At 40.3% G+C, this 23,064-nt stretch overlaps 1 protein-coding gene across 15 annotated transcripts in view; it reads left to right on the top strand.

Annotated features, from left to right (window-relative positions):
- The first annotated feature begins 3,115 nt into the window (after positions 1-3,115).
- Positions 3,116-23,064, top strand: part of SYNRG (synergin gamma) — a 94,538-nt gene continuing 74,589 nt past the window's right edge. For 9 of the 15 annotated variants that reach the window (XM_032280814.1, XM_032280809.1, XM_032280803.1 and 6 more), the window contains exons 1-3: positions 3,116-3,340; positions 13,809-13,849; positions 18,199-18,320. In XM_032280814.1, the coding sequence (XP_032136705.1) occupies positions 3,264-3,340; positions 13,809-13,849; positions 18,199-18,320 (240 nt within the window). In that variant the 5' untranslated portion in view covers positions 3,116-3,263. The remainder of the gene's footprint in view (positions 3,341-13,808; positions 13,850-18,198; positions 18,321-23,064) is intronic. The other 6 variants (XM_032280801.1, XM_032280811.1, XM_032280804.1 and 3 more) reach the window with 4 other exon arrangements.

Below are 23,064 nucleotides of genomic sequence, written 5' to 3'. Positions count from 1 at the left end.
TTCTTAAATATAAGTTCTATGTAATGGAATGAAAAATTGACTTCATACACAGTAAGACTGGTGCCTAAGAATGACATGAATGTTATCAGTGTGACCATAGAAGTATTCTCAGCAGCATTTGAATTCAACTTACTTATTTCCTCTATTCGTAGCTTTTTATTCTAGAGTCAGAACAGGTGGACTTTGTTTTGAATATTTTAGATGGGACAGAAATTGTTCATCTTCAGAATTTATTTAAAGAAAGACCTACTGGTACAGGGTATAAAAATACTTACAAGAATATGAATTTTTTGTTTGTTCATGCAAACAGATCCTTTACTCAGTGTATATACTAGAGGTAGGTATACTGGTACAAGCCATTTGCCAGCTGAGTGACTTTGAATAAGTTCTTAATTTCTCAGAGTTTCAGTGTTTTCATCTATGAAATTATGTCTCAAATTGGAAGTACCTAGCACTGTGCCTGACACATCATAAACTCACAATAAATGTTCCTTTAACAAACATAGATTTTGTTAGGAATACAGGCTTAATAACACAGTGCCTACCCTTACAATATAATGTTAGAGATAAAGTAAAGGAAAAAATATAGTCACGCATCACTTAATGACAGAGATACATTCTGAGAAACACATCCTTAGGTGATTGTATCATTAGGTGAACATCATGTTTTATACTTCCACAAACCTAGATGGTATAGCCTATTGTATGCCTAGGCTATATGGTGCAGTCTATTGCTCCGAGGCTACAAACCCATACAGCATGTTAGTGTCCTGAATGCTGTAGGCAGTTGGAACATACCCTACTGTAGACTGTTATAAACATTGCATGCTTAGCCTATACTAAATTTATTAAAAAATTTTTTTTGGCCAGGCATGGTGGCTCACACCTGTAATCCTAATACTTTGGGAGGCCTAGGTGGGCAGATCATCTGAGCTCAGGAGTTCAAGTCCAGCCTGGGCAACATGGCAAAACCCCATCTCTACTAAAGAAAAAATGCAAAAAAATGTTAGCTAGGTGTGGTGGCATGCACCTGTAGTCCCAGCTAATCAGGAGGCTGAAGCAGGAGAATTGCTTGAAGCTGGGAGGTGGAGGTTATAGTGAGCCGAGATTGCACCACTGCACTCCAGCCTGGGAGACAGAGCAGACTGTCTCAAAAAAGAAAAGAAGAAAAAATATGTATATATATCTATGTATATGTGTGTGTGTGTATAATATACATATATATAACATTTTTTCTTCAATAAATTAGCTTACTGTTAACTTTTTTACTTTATAAGATTTTGTTTTTCTCTTTTTTGAGAAACAGGGTCTGTTACCTAGTCTGGAGTTCAGTGGCACAATCATGGCTTACTGCAGCCTCGACCTCTTAGGCCCAAGTGATCCTCCAACCTCAGCTTCTCAAGTAGCTGATACTATTGGTGCAGGCCACCAAACTCAGTTAATTTTTTTATTTTTTATTTTTGTAGAGACGAGACGAGGTCTTGCTTGTTGTCCAGATTGGGTTTTTTAGATTTTCTTTCTTCTTTTTTTTTTTTTTTAGATGGGAGTCTTGCTCCGTCACCCAGACTTGAGTACAGTGGCATGATCTCAGCTCACTGCAACCTCTGCCTCCTGGGTTCAAGTGATTCTCCTGCTTCACCCTTCTGAGTTGCTGGGACTGCAGGCGTGTGCCACCACACCCAACTCATTTTTATATTTTTAGTAGAGATGGGGTTTCACCATGTTGTCCAGGCTGGTCACAAACTCCTGACCTCAGGTGAGCCACTGCACCTGGCCTTTTTAGACTTTCTCACTCTTGTAATAACACTTAGCTTAAAATGCAAACGTACAGCTGTAAAAAAATTTTTTCTTTGTATCCTTTTTTAGAAGTTTTTTCTTTTGCTAAATTTTACTGTTTACTTTTAAGCTTTTTTGTTAAAAACTAAGGCACAAACACATTATGCTAGGTCTACAAAAGGTTAGGATCATCAATCTCTCTGTCTTCCACCTCCACTTCTCATCCCACCAAAATTGTATCTGCTATCTGTGGCTGACCAAAACATCATCATGTAGCACATGACTAGTGTGGCAAGTGCTGTGTTAGATGTAAGGCCATGATGCTAAAGCATCACAGGAGGGCATCTAACCCAGACAGGTTGTTATGGAAGGCTGACATCCTGAGTTGAATCCTGCAAATGTAAAAATCAATAGGCAAAGAAGAGGAACAAAAATCACAGGCCAGGCGTGGTGGCTCACATCCTGGCACTGGGAGGCCAAGGTGGGAGCATAGCTTGAGCCCAGGAGTTTGAGACCGGTGTGGGCAACATAGATCCTATCTCTACAAAAGAAATTGGCCTGGCGTGGTGGTGCATGCCTGTAGTCCCAGCTACTCAGGAGGCTGAGGCTAGAGGATCACTTCAGCCCAGGAGATTGAGGCTGCTGTGAGCCATGATCATGCCACTGCACTACAGCCTGGACAACAGACCAAGACTCTGTCTCAAAAAAAAAAAAAAAAAAAAAATCACAGAAATATGCCGAAATAGCTTCAGAGTAATTATGAACTGCTTTCAAAAAAGCTCTGTTTTGCAACTTGCCTGCAAGAATAGGAAAAACAAAGGGACTATGAGTGGCAGGATGACAGAACCAAACGAGTAGTACACCTTGGAGATTTTTTTTTTATGTGGGTTGGGTTTTTGTGCTCTTGGTTGATAAATTTTAAATGCCTTCAGCGTCTGTGATGGGTGCCAACATGAAGCTGTCGAGTTCCAGGGAAAGGAGGGAGAACTGATCACTAATCAGTGCTGTGAGACTATCCCTTCAGGACCTATCTGTTCCTTGTGTAAAGGGTAATAATAAAAACACCAGTGTCCCACCGTCTAGTTTAAAACGGGACTCCGCCTACTCTTTCCACTAAACCGAGATCATGGTTTTCAAACGGAGGGCCAACGGCGCTTTGCCACTCGGTGGCCAGCTGGGCCCTGCAGAGGGCCCTGCCAGACAATGAATCAGCTCCCTTGGAGAGGCGCCCGCGACCGCCCCACCAGCCCGAGAGCTAGAATTGAACCTCGGGGACCCATCGCGGCGCCGGGTCACGTGCCGAGGGCGCGCCAAGCCGCCTCGAGGGCCGGAGGAGTCACGTGGGCGCGCGGCCCCGCCCCATCGCCCGGTCCGCGGCGCGGTGGGGCCTGGTGTTTGCCCCGGAAGTGGCTGTCTTCAGTTGACAGCTGCTGCTAAAGTGGCGGCGGCGAAGGCAGCGGCAGCGGCAGCGGCAGGCCCGGAGCAAGATGGCGCTGCGGCCGGGAGCTGGTTCTGGCGGCGGCGGGGCCGCGGGAGCCGGCGCAGGGGCCGCGGGAGGAGGCAGGTGGGTGTGAAGAGCCGGGCGGGAGTCCCCTCGTCTCCGTGGCGGCGGCGAGGGGCGCTTGGCGGTTATGGCGGTTTTCTCCAGTTCCGACCCTTTTCCTTAGAACTGGGCTGCGGGAGAAGGGTCATTACCCAGGGACCCAGGCCGAAAGGGGCGGGTGGAGCCCGGGTGCCCGACGCTTGTGTTTGGGGCTCAGTTGGGGCCGCCGGCCGCCTGGGGTCGAGCGGGGAATAGGGCGCGCGTCCAGTGTAGCGGGGAGAGAAGATGGGGGTCCTCTCGGGGTGGGGGGCGGGGTAAATGAGGAACCCCGACTCCGCTCCTAGTCCTGGCTGCCTCCGAAGCGACCATGGTCATCCCTTTCCCCGGGCTTTCTAGACTTGACCAGGTATGTTGAAGGGAGGGCTCTAAAAATCTGTTCGCAAAGCTGGAGGACTGTTTCCGAGGGGTGTGTGTCTCTGGACGATTTGTCTCTTCCCCTTTTAGTGTCCTGTCCTCTATTTCCTTAACCCGCGACAAACAGCAGGAAGATCTAAAGACCTCTGAATTAGTAATTGTCTTCAGACAGACCTCTTGTCTTGTATACTAACTCTTAAGACTTGTCTGTCTCCTTTTAAAAAAGACATTTAAAAACAAAGAAAACGCCCTGTTAAACAGCAGTTGCGCATTTACTAGAACAAAGCTTCCAGACTCTTAGCCCTTAAACAAATCTGCCCTCTGGCACATTTCAGCTACGAACTGCCTGTGGTTCTTATACCCAGAACTGTAAGGGAGATGTACATTTGCAAGTTGACAGGTTCATCATCACTTGAGGAAGTATTTTATTCTGGGAAGTTTTCACTCCACTTCTGTAATGACCTACTCTGATTTTGTTTTACTAACCAACATATACAGCACACACATTTGGAGGTAAAGTAGCTTTGCATCTTCAGTATCCTAAATTATCTTTGGAAAACGAAATGTTAGGTTTTTTAAAATATATGCAGTGTTTCAGTTTTGTCGTGAACACTACAAAAGTGTAAGATCCTTAAAGTTATCACCTTTTGCAGGTGGTATATGTATTTATACATATATATATGTCAAAACGAGCAGTGGCTGTTCAATAAACCACCTGTGTGTGCAACCTCATTTTTCATTTCCTCTGCACATCTTTGACTTTAGATTTAAAGCTTTGTTTTCTCTTTTTCTCTTCGTTGTTTTCATTAGAGAGTTTTTTAAAAAGTAAATACTTGGTGCAAGCCAGTTTCTGGCTAGAGAAGAAACATACGTAATAATTTCCTATTTATTTTCCTTTTTCTTTTGTTTTGTTTTTCTTTTCTTTGAGATGAAGTCTCGCTCTGTTCCCCAGGCCGGAATGCAGCGGCACGATCTTGGCTCACTGCAACCGCCGCCTCCTGGGTTCAAGCGATTCTCCTGCCTCAGCCTCCTGAGTAGCTGGGATTACAGGTGTGCACCACCATGCCGGGCTAATTTTCGCTAATTGATTGATTGGGACACAGTCTCGTTCTATTACCCAGGCTGGAGCGCCGTGGCACCATCTGGGCTCACTGCAACCTCTACTTCCCAGGTTCAAGCGATTCTCCTGCCTCAGCCTCTCAAGTAGCTGGGATTACAGGCACGTGCCACCACGCCCAGCTGATTTCTGTATTTTTAGTGGAGACGGGGCTTCGCCATGTTGGCCAGGCTGATCTCAAAACTCCTGGTCTCAAGTGATCCGCCCACCTCGGGCTCCCTAAGGTCTGGAATTACAGGCGTGAGCCATTGCACCCGGCCTCCTCTATTTATTATCTATATGTGATGACAGTTTCTAAAATGTCTTTGAGTGGCGTTACTTTGATCAAGTATATGAATTTTTTTTTTCCTTTGGGACTTGAACCCTGGACCCTCGATCAAGTATATGATTAATCATGGCACCAAGTTCTCGGAAAATGTAAACTTGGAAGAATTGATATCTAGGCCCAAATTTTTATGTACTTAAAAAACTGTTTTGGGGCGGGGAGGACCTCAGGTTCAGAAATTCAAGTTTATAGTATTTGAGTATCATTGGTCCATGGAGGCGAATTTTTAAAATAAATATGGGTTGAATTTTGATAGAAATTAAAATGATTTTAAAATTTTCCTCCTTTGTAAATGTAACATCTTCATTTTAAAATTCTAAACAACATGGGAGAGAAGTGGTTAAAATGATCCTTACCTTGAAAAATGTATGGTACATGTGTTACATATGTTGGCAACTTTCTGAGCCTGAGAAGCTATACTCTCAATAGAAAAGGAATATTATGTTTTTTAGAGAGTAATGGTAAAAGCTGAAGTTATTTTATTTTAGTTTTAATTTTTTTTTTGCCACCCACCCTACCTGAAATTATTTTATAAGGAAACTAACATTATAGTTATAATAACTAACATTAGTTATTATAAATAATTAAGTGTATTTGAAGAAAAAGAACAGGCAACTTCTCTATGCCTTTAATGGAAAAAATCCATGAACTGTAACTGACCATGTTGTTTAGATACTTCTCTCTATCCTAAGAGGCTAAGCAAAACACAATAACTTTTTCCAAATTTAATATTAGCCTACTTTTGATTGGTATCCTGAATGAGCTACTTTAGAATAAATGGTAGAGTTGTATAAAGGGCAAAATTTGCCCAAGAGATGAGAAATATAATTTTTTTTTTAATCAAGTAAGGCAGAAAAAAAAAGAGTCGAAAGATCTGGATTAGTCTGCAGTCATTCAGCTGGTACTGTTCTTGATGCTGTAATGAATTAAAAAGACATCAAAACATGGTCCCCATCCTTGGAGAATGTACAAAATAACTGTGGTACAAAGTAAAGGAGAACAAAGAGGTCATGTTCTTCTGGGATGTTATCATTTGTGAACTTGTCTATTTTTTCCTGATCTTTTATAAGCTTTTAGAGGGCTTCCTGGTCTTTTCTTCCACTGCTTCTAGCACATTTTTGCACATAGAAAACATTCTGTAAATATTTGTGGATTCCAGCTGTATTGAAGGCAAAGAAGCGGTATTTCAGTTGGGCCACAGAGTTGAAGGAAGAGGAAGTGGTCAAGAGATTGTCATAGAGATGAGAAGGCCTCGTGAACACTAAGGAAACAGCGCACCTGCAGTGCTAGGAGACTGTGGCTCAGAGTGGTGGAGAAGAGTTTTGTGAGATAAAACTGAAAGGAGAGTTGTACCCAAACTAGAGAGGGCTTGAGTTGAAGGAAATTCCATTTCAGGGAAATCATTCCATGGTTTTAACTCCAGGAGCACATCTTGCTAAAGGACCATTTAATTATTGCTTAATGGTCCTTTAGAAAGATGTCTCTCATTTGTGCTGCATCAGATGAATTAGAAACCAGAGTCTGGAGGTGGGAGATCCATTAAGAAGTTTTTATGCCGGGCACAGTGGCTCACACCTGTAATCCCAGCACTTTGGGAGGTCAAGGCAGGTGGATCGCCTGAGGTCAGAGTTCGAGACCAGCCTGGCCAACATGGAGAAACCCCGCCTCTAGTTAAAAAATAAAAATAAAAATAAAATTAGATGGGCATGGTGGCGGATGCCTGTAATCCCAGCTACTCAGGAGGCTGAGACAGGAGAATCTCTTGAACCCAGGAGGCTGAGGTTGTGGTGAGCTGAGATTGCGCCATTGCACTCCAGCCTGGGCAGCAAGAGCAAAACTCCATCTCAAAAATTATTTAAAAAAATAAAGTTTTTATGTAGGAGTCTAGGCCTAAGAAGTGAGGGCTAGTGTCAAATCTAGGTTAGTAGCAAAGTGAACTGAAAAGGAGGGGCAAATGAGTTAGGTAAGTGACAGAGCTCTGCCTTCATACCGAGATATCAGTAATATATGAATTAGTGGTTTTACCTTTGAAATTAAATTGTTGGTCACCTTGCTGCCCAGTTTTTTGCCAAGCTTTTGCTGTCTTATTAATGTCTTAGCTGCTTATCTAACCAATATTTAAGCATGTTGATATTAGTTGTCTAAACATTTCAGAGAAAAATGAATTTTTCATAGGTCACTAAGCAGTCCCAATTGCTAAATTCTTACAGAGAAAATCATGTTTGTCAGTAGTCTTAATTTTGTTTTCAGAATAACCTTTATATATCTGTATGTTACTCATGTCTATGTGGTTGTCTTAGCTGAGACTTTGGCAGACTTGATTCTGCATCCTCATTTGACAGAGGGGAAACCAGACAGCGGGTGAAGGAGATTGCACAGAGCTTCACAGTTACTTTATGGCAAAGCTGGAAGAAAAAATATAACACGAGTTTCCAATTCTTCTGAGCCACTAGGTCATATGACTAATTTACATGTTTAAGGCTGATTTTTAAAACCCTTGACAGGTTGATTACTTAAATGTATTCATTGTTCCTAAATTTATCAATTTTAGCATATGAGTAATGTCTTTTACTGAATACAGGCATACCTCATTGCAGTTAGCAGATACAGCGTTTTTTTTATAAATTGAAGGTTTGTGGCAACCCTGCATCCAGCAAGTTTATCAGCATAATTTTCCGACAGCCTGTGTTCACTTCATGTCTCTGTCACGTTTTGGTAATTCTCACAATATTTCAAACTCTTTCATTACTATTATTTGTTATGATAACCTGTGATCAGTGATCTTTGATGTTACTAGTGTAATTGTTTTAGAGCACCACAAGCCCAGCTCGTATAAGACAGCAAACGTAATTGATAAATGTTTTGTGTAGTCTGACTGCTCCACCTACCAGCTGTTCCCCTGTCTTCCTCTCCAAGGGCCTCCATATTCCCTGAGACAGAATTGTATTGAAATTAGGCCACTTAACACTACAGTGGCCTCTAAGTGTTCAAGTGAAAGGAAGAGTTGCACATCTTTCCCTTTAAATCAGAAGCTAGAAATAATAAAGCTTAGTCATTAAGTGTTGAAAGCTGAGGTAGGTCAAAAGCTGGGCCTCTTACAGCACTTAACCAAGTTGTGAATACAGAGGAAAAGTTCTTGAAGGAAATTAAAAGACTTATTCAAGGAAACACAAATGTTAAGAAAGTGGAACAGCTTTATTGCCAGTATTGAGAAAGGGTGAGTGGTCTGGATAGAAGATCAAACTACCCTTAACATTCCCTTAAGCCAAAGCCTAATCTGGAGCAAAATCCTTAGTCTCTTCAATTCTATGGAGGCTGAAGGCTGAGAGAGGTAAGGAAGCTGCGGAAGAAAAGTTGGAAGCTAATAGGTCGGTTGATGAGGTTTAAGGAAAGAAGCTATCTCCAGAACATAAAAGTGCAAGATGAAGCAGCACGTGCTGATGTGAAAGCTTTAGCAAGTTATTCAGAAGAGCTAAGGTCGTTGATAAAGGTGGCTCTGCTAAACGTAGATTTTTTCTTTTTTCTTTTTTTTTTTTTTTTTTTTTTAGACCAAGTCTTTCTGTGTTGCTCAGGCTGGAGTGCAGTGGCATGATCTTGGCTCACTGCAATTTCTGCCTCCCAGGATCAAGTGATTCTTTTGCCTCAGCCTCCCTACTAGTTGGGACTACAGGTGTGTGCCACCACACCCAGCTAATTTCTTTTCTGGTTTTTTGTTTGTTTGTTTGTTTTTAAGATGGAGTTTCACGCTTGTCACCAGGCTGCAGTGCAATGGCACGATCTTGGCTCACTGCAGCCTCCGCTTCCTGGATTCAAGTGATTCTCCTGCCTCAGCTTTCCCATTAGCTGAGATTACAGGTGTACGCCACCATGCCCAGCTAATTTTATATTTTAGTAGAAATGGGGTTTCACCATGTTGGCCAGGCTGGTCACAAACTCCTGACCTCAGGTAATCCACCTGCCTTGGCCTTTCAAAGTGCTGGGATTACAGGCATGAGTCATCACACCCGGCCTAAATTTTGTATTTTTAGTGTAGACGGGGTTTCACCATGTTGGCCAGGCTGGTCTTGAACTTCTTACCTCAAGTGATCCATTTGACACAGCTTACCAAAGTGCTGAGATTACAGGCGTGAACCACTGTGCCTGGCCAGATTTTAACTGTAGACGAAGATGCCATCTAGGACTTTCCCAGCTAGAAAGGAGAAGTCAATGCCTGGCGCCAAATGACAGGCTAACTCTCTTGTTAGGGCCTAATGCAGAAGGTGACTTTAAGTTGAACCAATGCTCATGGACCACTTTGAAAATGTCAGGGCTTTTAAAATGCTAAATCTCTGCCGATACTCCGTAAATGGAACCACAAAGCCTGGGTGACAGCATATCTGTTTACAGCATGGTTTACTGAGTATTTTAAGCCCATTGTTGAGACCTACTGCTCAGAAAAAGATTCTTTTGAAAATATTACTGCTTATTGACAATGTGGCTGGTCACCCAAGAGCTCTGATGGCAATGCATAAGAAGGTTAATGTTCTCATGCCTGCTAAAGCAACATCCATTCTGCAGTCCATGAATCGAGTGATTTCTCCTTCCATCTCTTATTTGAAAAATTCATTCCATGAGGCTGTAACTCTCATAGATACTGATTCTTTTGATGGAACTAGGCACAGTAAATTGAAACCTTTCTGGAAAGGAATCACTATTATCTCTTTCATTTGTTACTGTTGTTGTTTTGGAGAGACGGGTCTCACTACGTTGCCCAGGCTGGTCTCAAACTCGGGAGCTTAAGCAGTCCTCCCACCTTGGCCTCCCAAAGTGCTGGGATGACAGGTGTAAGACACCAGACCCAGCCATTCACTAGATTCTCTAAACGGTATCTAGAAACCTCCTTTTCCGATCCTTGACTCCCAGATTAAGAGCCTTTCTCACTCAGAAGTCTTTGCTGGTTTGTCCCTTTTTCTTTCCCGTCTCAGAGAAAGAAGCCCCACTTCCTTTTCAAAGCAGATCCCTTTTGCTACTTTGTTTTGTTTTGTTCTGTTTTGAGATAGAGTCTGGCTCCATCACTCCGGCTGGAGTGCAGTTGTGCAACCTCTGCCTCCTGGGTTCAAGCAGTTCTCATGTCTCAGCTTCCCGGGTAGCTGGGATTACAGGCACATGCCACCATGCCCAACTAATTTTTGTATTTTTAGTGAAGATGGGGTTTTGCCATGTTGACCAGGCTGGCCTTGAACTCACGGCCTCAAGTGATCTGCCTGCCTTGGCCTCCCAAAGTGCTGGGATTACAGGCATGCATCACCGCAAGCCTCTGCCCCTTTTTGCTACTTTGCGTGTTAACCCCATTTCCTCAAAAACCTTATCAATCACTAAGTAGGTATTCTATCTCTTAAATTTTTTCTCCCTAGAATCTCTTTATTGAAACTACTCACTCAAAGATCACCATTTTTGAAAGCAGTGATTCATTTTTTAATCTTCATTCTCACCACCATTTTACAGCATTAGCCACTGGTAACTGCTTCCTTGTTGAAATGTGGTCCTTCCTCAGTTGTAAATCTCAGTTATAAGCACTTCCTTGGTTCTTGATGAGCATTTCCTATTCAGTTTTCACTGTAAGACTGTATGTACCCCCAGCAGTTTGGGAGGCCAAGGCGGGCAGATCATGAGGCCAGGAGTTCAAAACCAGCCTGGCCAACATGGTGAAACCCCATCTCTACTGAAAATACAATAATTAGCCAGGTGTGGTGGTGCTTGCCTGTAGTCTCAGCTACATGGGAGGCTGAGGCAGGAGAATTGCTTGAGCCTGGCAGACGGAGGTTACAGTGAATGGAGATTGTGCCCCTGCTCTCCAGCCTGCGTGGTAGAGCAAGATTCTGTCTCAATTAAAAAAAAAAAAAAAAGCCTAACTAGATTTCTCTAGATCTTTCTCCTGAGCTTGAGTTACTTTTCTGATTGCCTGCTAAATTGTTCCTCATGAACACACTCCTACCACCTTTCTCCCCAAGCCTGCTCATATTGAGCTTCCTGTTTTCGTTGAATGCATCACCATCCTTTGCAGTTACTCAGGATCAGGGTCTCAGCATCATCTTCAGCTCTTTTTGCTTTTGCACTACTGTTCCCCCATCCTGGCCTTTGCCAAGTCATAGTGATCCTTTCTTTTACATATCTTTTATTTACTTCTACTTTTCCATTTCTACTGCTTTCATTATGATACTTTTCATCTCTTAAGATTATTGTGATAGTTTCTTAACTAGTTCTTTTTACTTTTTCTCTGCCATACCCTGTTACCAGAATAACTTCCTAAAGCTCATTTCTGATCGTATAACTCTCCTACTTAAAAATTTCTGACATAAGGGAATGCAAATTAAAACCACAATGAGATATCACTTCACACTTACCAGGATAGCTATCATCAAAGAAACAGAAAATAAGCCAGGTACCATGGCTGTCACCTATAATCTCAGCTACTGTGGAGGCTAAGGTGAGAGGATTGCTTGAGACCAGGAGTTTGATACCAGCCTGAGGAACATGGCAGACCCTTGTCTCAAAAAAAAAAAAAAAAAAAAAAGGCTGGGTGTGATGGCTCACGCCTGTAATGCCAGCACTTTGGGAGGCCAAGGCAGGCAGATCACTTGAGGTCAGGAGTTTGAGACCAGCCTGGCCAAGATGGTGAAACCCCATTTCTACTAAAAATACAAAAATTAGCCCGGCATGGTGGTGCGTGCCTGTAGTCTCGGCTACTCAGGAGGCTGAGTTGGGAGAATTGCTTGAACGTGGGAGGTGGAGGTTGCAGTGAGCCAAGATTGTGCCACTGCACTCCAGCCTAGGCAACAGAGTGAGACTCATCTCAGAAAAAAATAACAAAAACAAAACCCAGAAAATTACAAGTGTTGGTGAGGATGTGGAAAAATTGGAACCCTTTTGCATTCCAAGTGGAAAGGTAAAATGGTGCAGCTGCTGTGGAAAACAGTTTGGCAGTTTCTCAAAAAGTAAGCATAAAATTACCATACTACCTAGCAATTCCACTCCTAGGCATATCTCTGAAAGAATTGAAAGAGGGATTCAAACAGGTCTTTGTTTCATAGCAGCAATGCTCACAGCAGCCAAGAGGTGGAAACAACCCAAATGTCCATGAAGAGAACAGATCAACAAAATGTGGCATACGCAGACAGTATTCAGCCATAAAAAGGATCAAAATCATGATACATGCTACAATATAGGTGAACCTTGAAAGTGTTTGCCAAAGTGAAATACTCCAGATACAAAAGAGCAAGTATCATATGATTCCATTTATGTGAGGTCCCTACCTACAACAGGTAAGTTCATAGAAACAGAAAACAAAATAGTGGTTGCTAGGGGCTGGGGAGAGAGAATAATGAGGACTTATTGTTGAATGGGTACTTATTGTTGAATGGGAAAAGTTCTGGAAATGGATAGTGGTAATGGTTGTACAGTATTGTGAATGGTCTTAATTATGCCATGGAATTATACACTTAAGAAATGGTTAAAATGATAGAATTTTATGTTACATATAAAATTGTTACCAAAAAATGTTTAATTTTGAGTATTATATGAAGTTGTCAGAGGTTTTATTGCTATTGTGGTAATATTGTTACCACAATAGCAATAAAACCTCTGACAACTTCATATAATACTCGAAAATAAAATTAAACATTTTAAAGGCCTTTGGCCAGGCATGGTGGCTCATGCCTGTAATCCCAGCACTTAGGGAGGCCAAGGCAGGTGGATCACCTGAGGTCAGGAGAGAGATCGAGACCAGCTTGGCCAACATGGTGAAACCCCATCTCTAAAAATACAAAAAATTAGCCGGGCATGGTGGCAGGCGCCTGTAATCCCAGGTACTTGGGAGGCTGAGACCGGAAAACTGCTTGAACCCAGTAGGTGGAGGTTGCAGTGAGCCGAGATCATGCCTTTGCACTCCAATCTGGGCAACAAGAGTGGAACTCCATCTCAAAAACAAAATTTTTTTAATTAAATAAAGGCCCTGTACAGTCTGCTTGCTTTTGAATCATATAGTTAACATTTGACCTACATTCATCTCTCCAAACATCCCTGCATCTCTGCCTCAAACCTTTTGCTCAAAATATATAGTGTGCCTCTGTTTTCCTTTAAGATTTAGCTCGAGAGCTACTTCCATAAAAGTTCTCAAGATATATCTCATTCAAATTCATTTTTTTTTCCTCATTTCTATTAGTAATTTGGACCTCGCTTATAGCGGTTAGCACATTGACCCTGTGGTATAGTTATTTGCCTGCATATGTGTCTTTTAGATTACAAGATTCCATCATTTAATGTAGTTGACACTCAATAAATGTTGACTGAATTGAATCTGATTAAACTCTCTCATTTGATCGGTGGGGAAATTGGAATCCAGAGAAGACACACAGCGACAGAGCCAGGACTAGTTTCAGGGTCTTGTGTCTGCTGTTTCAACAAGTTTCTGTCTCCACTAGCATGCTGACATGCATCCATGGATGCTTAATCTACTGATGTTGGGCAGTTCAGTATTGTACTGCAGAACAAACACCAGATCCCATCGATGAGTCTTTCATCCATGTAAAAAAGCATGTGTTATTTGAAATCTTTGTGCATATGAAGATTATGATGTATTTTTATTCTGTTTTCAGCTTCATGTTTCCTGTTGCAGGTGGGATAAGACCCCCTCAAGGTATGTGAAAGCTTATTGAATGTTTTATTTTTCACTCTTGTGTTTCTGAATCTGGGGATTAAATAAGTAAATAGAAAATAAGTTCTGTTGCTGCTGAGCAGAGTAAAATTTTGCATGCTCTTAAACCTATATGGCAGCTACTCTTAATATTTCTCAAAAACTGTATAATTTGGGTAGTTATAAGGATCACTCTTAATTTCTCCGAAACTTATATAAACATTACGCTCATAGATTGTTTAACCTCAGAGGTGAAAGGGACTTTTGGGACAAGAATGTTAAAGAACAGGTGATAAAAATGAAATGAGCTGTAATTTACTTGATGTCTTTCTCTTTGATTGTTAGTGCCACATCTGTCTAATGCTCATCTCTAGCACCCACTATGCTGATTTAACATAATACATTCTCTGTAGATGTTTGTTGAATGAATAAACAAACATCTTTAGTTGTTTCACACTGGTATTTTTTCTCTATTTGATAGTATCTTATTATAATCATGTATTATAAACATATAATTTTGAAATTAAAAGAGATCACATACTCTGATTCAGCTTAAGTTTCAGGATTTTGTTTGGCTTTGGGTTTTTATTTTTATTGATATTGGGGTCTTGCTCTGTCACCCAGGCTGGATGGAGTACACTGGCGCAGTCAAGCTCACTACAGCCTTGGCCTCCTAGGCTCAAGCAATTCTCCCACCTTAGCTTCCCAGGTAGCTGGGACCACAGGTGCATACCACCACCCCTGGCTGATTTTTTAAAAATATTTTGTAGAGATAGGGTCTCCTTATGTTGCCCAGGATGGTATCAAATTCCTGGGCTCAAGTGATTCCTCCTGCCTTGGCCTCCCAAAGCACTGAGATTACAGGCATAAGCCACCATATCTGGCCAAGTCTTTGTTTTATTCCTAGAAATTTCTCTACTAAGTATGCCCCTTCTCTCTTGGTCTCAGACCAGGGCCCACCAATATCAATTCTAGCTTTGTCTTCAAGGAAATAGTAGTGAAGGAATATAATCTTGACCTATGCTGCCATGCACCTGGGACACAACAGTGAAGAAGGAATAAATATATCTGCCTTTCTCTTGATTCTTTCTGCTCATTTCTCCCACTCTGATATATTCTCTCTCCTCTCACACCAAGCTGCTTCTGAAAACTGGTCTTCTTAAAAAGTCAGCGTTGATTGGTTATCATAGATTTGCTAGAGAAACAGAGACTCCTGGGTCACCAGTAGAGATAAAAGATAAAGAGCAGCTCAGTAGCAGGTGGTCAGTAGCTCATCCTGGCTTTGTCTTCATTTATAATCAGTGATGGTGGTTGAGTTTCAAGTAAGTTTTTCCAAGGGTCAGTTGTATAGTTTTCATCGTGTTCGTGTTTCTGCATTATTTAAGCTATCTGTAATTAGATGTGTCCCAGATTGAGATCAAATGGTTTGAGATCTTTTGTTCTTTAGGAAGGTATTACAGAGTTATATGTTCATTATTGTGGTTTGTTATTTTGCATTTCTATAAACTTTCAAGTAAAAATCTGCATATGGAGTGAAGGAATTGGACAAGAAGAGATCCCAAAATGTTGCCTGATATTTTTTCTTAGGGAATTTGGAATTGGTTTGGAGATTTTATTTTTTTAACAGTTTGTTAGAATGGACTTTTTGGTCATTTGAAGGCTTTAAATTATGCATGTATCATTTCTGAGAACATATGTAAGAAACCAGTAGCAAGGATAGCCACAAGATCATGAGTACTTGAACAGGAGACAGAGGAAAGAAAGAGACCTATTTTTTACTGTGTACACTTTTGTGCCTTGGAATATTATACCAGGTATCTTAGTTACCCATTCAATAAAATAAAGTTAATTAAAATGAATAAAACTTTAAGTCCAAAGAAATAAGACAGAAAACATCTTACTGTGGCTATTTTCTTTTATTTTATTTTATTTATTTTTTTTTTTTTTTGAGACGGAGTTTCGCTCTTGTTACCCAGGCTGGAGTGCAATGGCGCGATCTCGGTTCACCGCAACCTCCGCCTCCTGGGTTCAGGCAATTCTCCTGCCTCAGCCTCCTGAGCAGCTGGGATTACAGGCACGCGCCACCATGCCCAGCTAATTTTTTGTATTTTTAGTAGAGACGGGGTTTCACCATGTTGACCAGGATGGTCTCGATCTCTTGACCTCGTGATCCACCCGCCTCGGCCTCCCAAAGTGCTGGGATTACAGGCTTGAGCCACCGCGCCCGGCCACTGTGGCTATTTTCAATCTGTGTATTCTAATTCTCCATGACACCTTGTGATCTTTGTACTTGGTGTTCTTTGGTCTGGAATATTCTTCCCAAATATTGGCATGGCTGATTTTAAAAACAGGAGAAAAAAAGAAAAAAATCAAAATAATACTTTAAAAAACATATATATATTGGCATGGCTTGGTTCTTTATTTCCTTGAGGTCCTTGCTGAAATGCCACCCTGGCGAAACTTTTTCTAATTGCCCTATGTAAAATAGTATCCACTCCATTCCCCCTTGCCCTGCTTTATTTTTTGCCCTAGCTCTTGTCACCACCTGACATGTACTTATTTTTTTTTTATTATCTGTCTGTCCTGATTACACTGTAAGTTCCATGAGAGTGAAGACCTGGTTTTGTTCATGGCTGTGTCCCTGGAACAGTGCCTAATATGGAGTAGGCCTCAAATACTTGAATAAGTGAATGGCCTACCTGTAATAACTGTTACCCACAAATGTTTGTGCTTCTGAAATTAGGCTAAGTTATTATAAATAACCTGGAAGGTACACAAAAACCATAAGATAAACATGGTATAATTTCCTAGATCTTTAATTTTTTTAAGTTGACAGTTTGATATAAAGCTGCTTTCTTAATGGTAGAACCAACATGGATGTAGTTTGAATACAAAATTAGAATGAAATTTATGCTCAGGCTATGTAGGGATTTTGTTTTATTCACTTCTGTGTACCAAGCATGTAGTATGCCTAGCATACGGTAGGCATTTAGTATGTATCAAAATCCCAAAGGGATGTATCTTCATTCACCTCTGCTCTTGGAAAAGTTTGGAAAACACTAGCCTAAATCATACTTTCATGATAGTTTTCTGCTATGGCAATTTTGTGATAATTGTTATGTTACCTGTTCATGTAATGAAAAGGAAGAAGAATAACATTTCTTTAAACATAATAAGTATTAAACAGTTTTACAAATGAGAAACCAAGAAGAAAGAAGTAAATTGCCCAAGGCTCCAAAGTAGTATTTGGCATTTCTAGTTGGCTCCCAGAGTTCATGCCCTTAACTGTTATTTTGTTAGTTATCTGCTGCTGTGTAACAAATTATCCCGAACTTTAAAAAGTAAGCATTTTGTTATTTCATAGTGTGTCTGTGGGTCAGGAATCTAAGAGTAGCTCTGCTGGGTGGTTCGGGCTCAAGACCTCTTATGAGATTGCAGTAAAGATGTTAGCCAGGCTTGCAGTCATCTGAAAGTTTCATGGAGCTGCTTCCAAGGTAGCTGATTAACATAGATGGCAAATTCATGCTGCCTTTTGGCAGAAGACCTCAGTACCTCACCACATGGATTCCGCATAGGTCTTACTGAGTATTCTTATAACATGGCAGTGGCTTGCTCCAGAGCAAGTGATCAAAAAGAACAAGGAGGAAACTACAGTGTCTTTTAAGAGCTGGCCTTTGGGCCAGGTGCAGTGGCTAATACCTGTAATCCCAGCACTTTGGGAGGCTGAGGTGGATGGATCACTTAAGGTCAGGAGTTAAAGGCCAGCTTGGCCAAAATGGCGAAACCCCATCTCTACTAAAAATGTAAAAATTAGCTGGGCGTGGTGGCAGGTGCCTGTAGTTCCAGTGACTTGGCAGCCTGAGGCAGGAGAATTGCTTGAACCCAGGAGGCAGAGGTTGCAGTGAGCCAAGATCATGCCACTACTCTCTAGCCTGGGTGACAGAGTGAGACTCTGGGTAAAAAAAAAAATAACTAGACTTTTAAGTTACATGCTGTCATTTCCACGGTATCCTATTGGTTATACTGGTCAGCCCTATTCACTATGGAATGGAACAACACAAGGGTATGAATACCCCAATTAGGCCATACTGTTAGTTTTTTAATAGGCATACAAATTCCGTAGAGGAGATATTATCTTCATTTTACAGATGAAGTTTTGTAGCTTGTTCAAGATCACACAGCTAAGTAAACGATAGAGTTGGAATTCATCTTTACATCTGTCTCACTCAGAACCCTGTGCTTTTTCCATTACACTCTGCTTCTTGCCAAGTAACAAGTCCTTTAGGTACTTAACGGTTTTAAGAAAATAAACTTTAAAACACATTGACTTTAATAATGCTTTACATTTTCAGCAGGCCTGATGCCGATGCAGCAACAAGGATTTCCTATGGTCTCTGTCATGCAGCCTAACATGCAGGGCATTATGGGAATGAATTACAGCTCTCAGATGTCCCAAGGACCTATTGCTATGCAGGTACTTGCTTCTTTAGTTGGTTTTTTACAAAGTTATTGTTTGTTGTTACGTTTATATATCAACTTAATATTACAATTAGAAATAAATGTAAATAAATGTCTTCTTTCAAACTAAAATGAAGATGTGTTCATAAGAGTGAGGGAAAAGGCTGGACGCCATGGCTCACGCCTGTAATCCCAGCACTGTGGGAAGCCAAGGCCGGCATATCACTTGAGGTCAGAAGTTCGAGACCAGCTGGCCGACATAACAAAACCCCATCTCTACTAAAACTACAAAAATTAGCTGGGCGTGGTGGTGTGTGCCGACAGGAGAATCCCTTGAACCTCAGAGGTGGAGGTTGCAGTGAGCTGACATCACGACACTGCACTCCAGCCTGGGCAACAAAGTGGGACTCTTTCTCAAAAAAAAAAAAAAAAAAAAGTCCAGATTATAAAAACATTTTTGCTTTTGTACTATTAACACATATCTTTAATGCCATATACTGTATTTCATTTTTACCTAATGCTTTATTTTTTGTTTATTTTTGTTTTTTTTTTCAACTTTTATTTTAGATTCATGGGGCACATGTGTTGGTTTGTTACAATTCTGTATTGTGTGATGCTGAGGAAACCCATCACCCGGGTAGGGAGTATAGTACCAAGCAGCTAGTTTTTCAACCCTTCCCCCACTGTTTCTCCCCTCTTATAGGCTCCAGTGTCTATCAAGCCTATCTTTATGTCCATGTGCACCCAGCGTTTAGCTCCCACTTGTAAGTGAGAACATGCGGTATTTGGTTTTTTGTTTCTGCATTAGTTCACTTATTTACCTAATACTTTAACATTTTCTATTGCTGTGTGTTTTTTTATATAGTATGTACTTGTATGCAGTAACACATGTATATAACTTATAAATAAATAATATTAGGAGTTCACAATCAGAATTTTAATTTGAAACCATTGTTGTTTTGAAGTCAATTATGCAAATAAAGCTTCTGTTTTGGTTTAAAGGGTCAGGAAAACTTCCAGTGTCATTTTTTATCCATCCCTAGAAGGAAGAAAATGGGAATACATTGAGATTTCTTGACCTTTTAATCCATGTTATGCTAGCTTTCACTAGGCTCTGCTGCAGAAACAGTCCCCAGATCTCAATGACTTACAATACAAAAGTTTATTCCTCACTTGTGATACGTATTCAGAGTGCTGACTCTGCTCATGTTTTCTTTATCCTAGGACCTTCAGCCAGGACACCCTAGGTTCTTGGCATAGGAAAAACAGATGACCAAACTTTGTGATGTCCTTTAAAGCTAACACTTGGAGGTAGCATTTATTAGTCACTTCTGCTCACAAAAATAATATGGCCCTAACATCAGTAGAGGAGGAATATACCAGGAAGAATGTAAACCATGTAGGGATGTGTAGTTGTCTTAGAATAAAGGCAGCAAATAACTAAAAACAATCTACCATAGAATGCAACGTATTTGAAATTAAGACTTTCTAAGCTTACTACTGAATTTTAATAATTGATACAAATTTTAAATCATTAATTTTTACACTAAACATTATTTTATGACTTAGACAATTATCTGAAAAATGTTTTAGAGTTTGAAACAACCAAAAACAATTTAAGAGTCTCTAACATGCAGAACAACAAGAAAATAGTAAACCATGAGAGTTGTTAGTGCCTTAATAATGTCCCTGAATGTCAGAAGCTTGTATATTAATGATTCTAAGACAAAGCAACCAAATTCTTATTCTTTAACCTTTAATCTTGCTGACAGGCATTATACTGTTTCGAAGCTACTCACCATTCTTTAAGAAGAAAAATAATCTAGATCTTATTTTTCCCCCCAAACTCAATAGCTCTTACCAACCAGGGACATATATGAAGCAAACCCATTATTCCTATGGTTATCTCTTAAGTCTTTGGAGATAAAAGTGATGATTCAGATGAAAAAGTCAACATAGAAATTTAGTCCTTTTTTTTTTATTTTTTGTTTTTGAGACTGAGTCTTGCTCTGTTGCATAGGCGGAGTGCAGTGGCATGATCTCAGCTAACTGCAACCTCCACTTCCCGGGTTCAAGAAATTCTCCTGCCTCAGCTTCCTGAGCAGCTGGGATTACGGGCATGCACCACCACATCTGGCTGATTTCTGTATTTTTAGTAGAGATGGGGTTTCACAGTGTTGACCAGGCTTGAACTCCTAACCTCAAGCTATCCACCTGCTTTGGCCTCCCATAGTGCTGGGATTACAGGCATGAGCCATCGCGCCAGCCAGAAATTTAGTCTTGATTATTATTATATTATTTTTGATGATGATGATTATAACCACTCCCTTCCCCAAAACACGTAAAAAGAAAACACTCCTCATAATTTACAACACATTTAAAATTATTCTGAAGCATTTCAAACATCTAGGCAAGTATAGAGCACATGATGTGCATGTGTAAACCTGTTGCAATCTGTGTGTCATTGTAAAAAATAAATCCTTTGCCCAGTTCCTCTATTGGTAAAAACTTGTAAAACTATAGTAACACAACCAGCATATGGACATTGGTACAGCCGAGACACAGAATATTTCCATCTCCCCAAGGATCTCCTCACATTACCCTTTTGTAGCTATACTCACTTCCTTCCTGCCCCACCTTATTTGCATTCACTAATGTATTCCCCATTTCTATGATTTTGTGGTTTCAAAAATGTTACATAAATGGAATCATTAACCTTTTGGGATTGGCGTTTGTCGCTTAGCATAATCTCTTCAGATTCATCCAAATCGTTACATGTATCAGTAGTTCATTTTTTTAAATTGATGAGTGTTAGTCCATGGTGTGGATGTATGACAGTTTGTGTAGCCATTCTCTCAGTGAAGGACATCAGGGTTGTTTACAGTTTTCGGCTATTACAATAAAGGTTTTTGTGTGAACGTAAGTCCTCATTTCTTAGGGTAATGCCCAAGAGTGCAATTGCTGGGTTGCATGGTATTGCATTTTTGGTTATTTAAGACGCTGCCAGACTTTTTTCCAGAGTAGCTCTACTGGTTTACATTCCCACCAGCAACGTATCAGAGGTATCAGAGGTTCAGTTATTGCATTCTTACCTGCATTTAGTGTCATTATTTTTTTGTTTAGTCATTCTGATAAGTACATTGTAATATCTCATGGTTTTAATATGCAGATGATGTTGAGCATCTTTTGATGTGTTTATTTATCATCATTACATTTTCTTCAGAGAAATGTCTTTTTATAGCTTTTAATTGAAACAATTTTTAAATTGCATTTTTTGGTATTTTACTATTGAATTTTGAGAATTCTTTATATCTTTTAGGTACTAGTCTTTTGTCAGGTATGCAGTTTACAGGTATTTTCTTGTCTAGCTTGTCTTTTCATCCTCTTAACAGGGTCTTTCACAGAGAAAAAGTTCAATTTTGATGAAATTCAGTTTACCAATTTTTCATTTTATGGATCGTGCATTGGTGTAAGTCTAAGAGTTACTCACCTTGCCCTAGATTCTGAAGATTTTCTCCTATTTTTTTTTAAAAGTTTTATACTTTTAAGTACATGATCCATTTTGAGTTAATTTTTGTGTAAGATTTAAGACCTAGATTGAGGTTTTCTTTTACCTCTCTCTTTTTATCTATGCAGGTCTGATTGCCCCAGCAACATTTGTCAAAAAGGCTATTCTGCTTCCATTGAAATGCTTTTACATTTTTGTCAAAAATCGGTTGGGCATGCTCGTGTGTATCTTCCTTTAGGTTCTCTGTTCTATTCCATTGATTTACATATATGTCTTTTCCTTCACCAATAACACAGTCTTCATGATGGTAGCTATACAATAAGGTTGATTCCTCCTACATTCTTCTTTTCAAAATTGTTTTAACTATTCTGGTCCCTCTGCCTTTCTGTATGAATTTTGGGATAATGTTGTCTATCTCTGGAAAAACTCTTGCTGGAGTTTGATAGGCATTGTGTTAAACTTCTGTATGAATTTAGGGAGAATTGATATCTTTAAGAGGTGATGTCTTCCAACATATGAACATGGGATATCTCTTCATTTGTTTAGGTCTTTGGTTCCTTCTATCTGCACTTACATAGTTTTCAGCATAAAATTCACATCCATGTTTGGTTAAATTTACATCTAAATATTTTGATTTTTTGAGCAATTATGAATGGCATTGTTTTTTAATGTCAGTGTTCACGTATTCATTGTTAGTATATAGAAATACAATTAACTGTATATGTTTGTATTCTTCAACCTTACTGAACTAATTTATTCTAGAAATTTTTTTATGGATTCCATGGGATTTTTGATGTAGGTAGTCAGGTCATACCTTTATCAAATTTTAACGTGCCACATTTGCTTTACATTTTTTTAAAGAACTGAAAAATACTTTCCAGCTGGGTGCAGTGGCTCATGCCTGTAATTCTAGCACTTTGGGAGGCCAAGGCAGGTGGATCACCTGAGGTCAGGAGTTTGAGACCAGCCTGACGAACATGGAGAAACCCTATCTCTACTAAAAATACAAAGTTAGCTGATTGTGGTGGTGCATGCCTATAATCCTAGCTATTTGGGAGGCTGAGGCAGGAGAATTGCTTGAACCCAGGAGGCGGAGGTTGCAGTGAGCCGAGATGGTGCCATTGCATTCCAGCCTGGGCGACAAGAGAAAACCTCCATCTCAAAAAAAAAAAAAAAAGGAAAAATACTTTTTTCTTCCTCTTCTTCCTCAGAAGTTATCACTATCGTGAATTCAATGTTTATAGTTCACATA

The sequence above is a fragment of the Sapajus apella genome, unplaced genomic scaffold (assembly GCF_009761245.1).
Source record: "Sapajus apella isolate SASKATOON/1434 unplaced genomic scaffold, GSC_monkey_1.0 scaffold12, whole genome shotgun sequence".
In the NCBI taxonomy this organism is placed as follows: Eukaryota; Metazoa; Chordata; class Mammalia; order Primates; family Cebidae; genus Sapajus; species Sapajus apella.
Note: the sequence above shows the minus strand (reverse complement) of the source record. Positions and strands in the feature narration are given on the sequence as shown.